Raw genomic sequence first — 5,051 nt, 5'->3', positions numbered from 1 at the left:
GCCGCAATTGTTTCCTGCTACGGATAAGTAGAAACTGCGCAGCCAATGAGAGCAGCTCAACTCGCAGTGCGTCACCTCGGCTGGCTCTGAAAAACCAACATGGTGACGACCATGACGCCGAACTCGAGGCTTCAAAGCGGTACATCACAAACCGATGGGTGACATAATGATAGGGTCACATTTGATTACTACACTAAACAAAAGGACAATTCTTTTTATTGGATTTTATTGTTTCAAGATTTTTCCATATAAATAATATGAAATAGAACACACAACACCAGCAGGCAGAAAACATTAAAAAGTACATAGAGATAACACACAAACATAAATACTAAAATACACACAGAGTGTGTAACAATCAGTTGTGGGAATGTGCTCAGCACTAATTTGGAGTCACTTGTTCACATGACATGGAATCTATAAAAAAAATAAAATAATAAAACATACAAGAAGCAATAAAATCCAATAAAAATAAGTGTGTCCTATTTGTCTGGTGTATTAAGACAATTCATCATTATTTTGGAGTGCCTGAGTCACCTGACATGGAAGTTACTGAAAAATAATGCTTATTTTTCTACATTAATATAAAACAGAAGACGGTAAAATCCAAATATCCAATTTGTCTAGTGTATTAGTATAATTCAGCATTGAATTGGACTTTTTCATATGAATCTATTGAAAGAAATCTCTCTCTCTCTATATATATATATGAATCTATATATTAATATAAAATACAAGAAGTAAAATAGATATGTGCCCTTTTTGTATAGTGTAGCAATATAAATGGGCATTGTCTGAGTAATTTATTGATGGTCCCTCAGTGAAACCCCCGGTGGTTAAGAGTTCATTATTTTATATTATGCTATACCAGTGGTTATGTGTCCCTCTCTGTGAGTTAGTGCAGTGGTTGTCTGAATGTCATTCTGTGAGCTGTGTGAACCTCAACAATCCGCCCCTGGTTCAACTTTGTTTGACTGTTTTCAGTTCACAGTATAACCAGTCCGCCAACCGTTAGCGTTAGCCTCTGTGTCCCGCTGCTCTCCTTTCAGCTTTAGTCCCAACTGTGATGGAAACTGCCAAACAGCAGAAAGTCCTCTCACACCCCTCACTGAAGGTAAAAGTTCATAAACAATGTACCAAATGTAGAAATCACCAATCCACCATGAGCAGTTTAGCATCAACGCTAATCGTGGTGTGTTTGATATGTGTCACTCTCTCGCAGGGTGGTGCATTAAATCACTGACTGGTTAAGACCGATGCGACCTTTTTTGTGACTCCAGGTACAGTAATGCTCAACTTAACCCATAATGACGTCATCCTTCAGTTTACAGCATTATTGTGCAATGATGTTCACAAACTGCTAGACCCCACCCGGGTGAGACTGCCCCCTCTGACACGGCTGACAAGGTTACACATATGGTCTCCACTCTGGAGCCGCCGCACACATCAGCAGCTTCTTCACTGCTGCAGCTGCCGGTTGGGCTCCTTTCTTCTCTTTTATTGTTTCTAATTAAAATAAGTGGGGGCATTTGTCAGGGGGGCATTTGTCAGGGGGGCATTTGTCAGGGGCGAGACTGAAGAAGTCCAGAATAGGTATTACAATACAAACACTGACTCAGTCTCAGTACTTAACTAACTAAAACTAAAGACATTTCCTGTATATTTAGTTCATTTAGTACACAATATCGCTTCAGTTCAAGTCTAGTTTTTATTTTAGTTTTAGTAAACTATAATCCCCTCAGCCCTCACCTTCCCAGCGTGTAGGAGAAACTACGGTGGCTAAGACCCTGTATAGATCCACTTTGGGTTATATTCAGGTAATGAAAACATACTGATGATGAATATTATATTACATTTCTGACAATAGATCCTCCTTAATGTTAAACACTTTAAATTGTCACCCGCATGTTTGTGTCTCAGTCAAATTTTAAACCAAAATGAGGAGATAAATCCAATTTAGGATCATTTAATATGAATTATGGGTGAAATAGGAAACAAAAACAGGTACATTTACCATCCAATAGAGTCATTTAAAGACAACTATTGGTAATTTGAGGGAAACAACTGATTTAAAGGAACAGTTTGACATGTTTGGAAATATGCTTATTTGCTTTCTAGTAAACAATATGCAATTAGCAAAATGACATGTTAATTAGTGAGCTCTAGAAGCTCTGGTAGGTTTACATCTACATCCAGCCTCTCTGTTTCTTTATAGAGTTTGTGGGAGCTGAAACATTTCCAGTCCTCCCGGTTGAGTCGATACAGCTCTGTTTGGACAGACGCCAACAAAGACTGGACTGTTTTTACCTCTGCTCAATGCAAATAGTCAAACATTTGCTAAACGTGAGCACACACACACACACACGCACACACACGCACACACACACACACACGGTGATAAACACTCTTTGTCAGTGTCTCCCTCTCAGTCTCACTCCAGCAGTGCAAAACGAAAGTGGTGGACATACATTTGTGCGTACAGGTGATTGATTGGAGGTTACAACTGGCGAGATCATGTTCGATGTCAGTTCAGTGCATCAATAACACACAATAATCTCTAGTAAGTGTATGATGTAAACGAGGAAGAGGAAGTTGTGAGGCTGCAGGGAGATAATCAGCTCTATGTAACTGTGTGTATGTGTGTGTACCTCTCTGTAAGGTGTAGTTGGTCTCTTTTCTCAGCGTGGCGTTACAGCTTCCTGTCTGGGGGTCACACGGACACAGGTCGTCACAGCGACACTCTTGAGTGCAGGACGGACCGAAGAAACCCAGAGGACACACTGACACACAGACACAAAGGGAGTAAGTAAAATCTTCTAAAAACGAACCGTCTGACACGCTGCAGCGCGACGCAGCTCTACCTTGGTCACACGTGTTGCCGTGGAAACCAGAGGGGCAGGCGCAGCGTCCGTGGACGGGTTCGCAGGAACCGCCGTTGACACAGGCGCAGGTTTGGTTGCAGCCGTCGCCATAGAAACCTGGAAGGCACTCTTCAAACAAGAGAAGAAATCGACGTTAAAGGAACTCCGTCCGCTAAAAATACTAACACTAAAGGCTCTGCTACACTAAATGGAACGGGACTGTAATTAGTGTCAGTTAACACCTGTGTGTGTGTGTGTTTCATGTCATAATGGCTGCCGTGTTAAAGGGCTTTTACATCTTGGCGCCACTACCCACCCGAACCTCCTACTCTCCTCTGGCTCACTATCAGGTCCCCTGTGCACATTAATTGATCTGGTGTGTGGTGTGTGTGTGTGTGTGTGTGTGTGGTGTGTGTGTGTGTGTATATGTGTAGGTGTGTGTGTGTGTGTGTGTGGCTCCTGATTACCTTGGCTGCAGTTCTTTCCTCTCCATCCAGCATCACAGACACAGCCATCTGCGACACAGAGGACACAGTGCAGACAAACAGTGAGTCAACAGCCAACAGGCACTCAGGTCTTTTACTTCAGCATTAAATAGACTGTAACTGCCAAAAATAAAAAATATCATTAGATTATAATAATTGATCAGGGGGAGCTAATGTTAAAGGGCCGGCGTGTTGGATTTAGAGGCATCTAGCAGTGTAGTTGAAGATCGTAACTCACTCAGTTCACCCACTTCAATAGATCCTCCTAAATGTTACACACTGAACCTTTAATATATTGCTGGGTGGCCTGTGAAGGTTTAAGATGGACGGCTTCACCTGCTTGACACAAAGCACAATAAACCCTCTGATTTTAAAAACAAAGTTTAAAGGTTCATTCTGGATGTCAGGAAGTCCGTCATAAACTGTTTAAAGCTCTGGTAAATAAGTCAGAAAGTGAACCCTGAGCTATTTTAGGTGATGAATGATATATTGCATTACAAAGTCATATTTTAAGGACAGGAAGGAGCACATGTAACAGGTATTTTAGTCGTCTTTTTTAGTCTTCTTCCTTTTGTTATTCATCTTCCTGCAGTTTAATGGTGTCTGTGTTTCCTCCTAAACTAGACTAGACTAAATATTAGGAACCTCCAGAGACCATCCCAGTTGAATACAGTGCTAAATAAAAACACAGAAAGTAAAATAAATGAGATTCAGCTGAGCTCCGCCTCCACACTTACTGGCAGTGCAGACGCCGTGGGGGCCGCAGGTCGGCGGCTGACACACCAGAGAGTCACAGGCGGCGCCCTGCCAGCCCTCCCGACACCGACAGCGTCCGTCTACGCAGTCTCCGTGTCCGCTGCAGTTCGCCGGCTGGCAGCGGCGCGGGTGAACGCACAGTATGGTGGAGACGTTCCGGTCACAGCGCCACCTGCTGTCCGATTTACTGTGAGGGGAAGGGGGAACGGTGGAGGACGTTTATTTGTTTGTTTCTTGTGTTAACGCGAGGAAGGTGACATCAGTTCTGTGTGTGGTGATCAGGGATGTGTTATAGAGCCATGAGGAGACTAAATTAGTTAAATGTTCATTAACTCTTTAACAAAAAAGCCAAAAAGCAACTCAAATGATGCAAAATTGAGGACTTCTTTTTCTATTGTTGCTGCTTTAATCAAACTTTTCCAAGGCGATACTTCGGGAAACACGGTAACGTTTCACTGTCGGTGAATAGGAGGGCCTCATGTTAAAGGCAAAGTGAAGTGAAGACTTTGTTCCTTGTGTACGAAGGATTAATTGGCTCACCAGTGATCGGAGGGGTAGCTGGCCAATGATCCATTAGTCACGTAGGTGGAAGACCCGCCTCCATCCAGATTAATGGCATTGATGACTCCGTACTTCTTCAGAAAGTCGGCCACATCCCAAAGATTCATACTGTACAGACAGAGACACAGAACAGTAAAGGGATGAAGTTCAGACCAACAGTTCAAAGTGGAATAAATGTGACGTGTGCCAGAGTACAGACTGTTGTTATTTGTGAGCGGGAGGTCGTTGTTTGGTCCGAGCTGACTTTTACACGTTGTTATTGAGCGGCTGGTGTCCTGATATTGAGCGGAGACGTACAGAGGGCTGCTCTGACATGTAATCTTGTTGTGCTTTTCAAAGCCAGATCATTAACACCAACGCATTAATCTCCACAGTCGCTGCACCAAGG

General features: G+C 42.9%; 1 protein-coding gene across 1 annotated transcript; it reads right to left on the bottom strand.

The window, feature by feature from the left end:
• Positions 1–2,354: 2,354 nt before the first annotated feature.
• Positions 2,355–4,791, bottom strand: LOC118339281 (N-acetylglucosamine-1-phosphodiester alpha-N-acetylglucosaminidase-like). Its single transcript, XM_035676863.1, has 5 exons — positions 4,643–4,791; positions 4,084–4,289; positions 3,329–3,376; positions 2,862–2,990; positions 2,355–2,780 (listed from the first exon to the last, which is right to left on the bottom strand). The coding sequence occupies exons 1-5, from the start codon at positions 4,768–4,770 to the stop codon at positions 2,530–2,532; spliced, it is 762 nt and encodes a 253-aa protein (XP_035532756.1). The 5' UTR covers positions 4,771–4,791; the 3' UTR covers positions 2,355–2,529.
• Positions 4,792–5,051: the final 260 nt, after the last annotated feature.

This window comes from Morone saxatilis, unplaced genomic scaffold (genome assembly GCF_004916995.1).
Source record: "Morone saxatilis isolate NCDOM2014 unplaced genomic scaffold, NCSU_SB_2.0 Contig5, whole genome shotgun sequence".
Classification (NCBI taxonomy): domain Eukaryota; kingdom Metazoa; phylum Chordata; class Actinopteri; family Moronidae; genus Morone; species Morone saxatilis.
Note: the sequence above shows the minus strand (reverse complement) of the source record. Positions and strands in the feature narration are given on the sequence as shown.

What these genes read in the sequence shown, in the direction of transcription:
- LOC118339281 (XM_035676863.1), bottom strand. Translation starts at nt 4,770, where the DNA reads ATGAATCTTTGGGATGTGGCCGACTTTCTGAAGAAGTACGGAGTCATC. An exon ending in AGCTACCCCTCCGATCACTG is followed by an intron (nt 4,290 to 4,642) that starts GTGAGCCAATTA and finishes TTCCCCTCACAG; the next exon opens with TAAATCGGACAGCAGGTGGC. An exon ending in AGGAAAGAACTGCAGCCAAG is followed by an intron (nt 2,991 to 3,328) that starts GTAATCAGGAGC and finishes TCTTGTTTGAAG; the next exon opens with AGTGCCTTCCAGGTTTCTAT.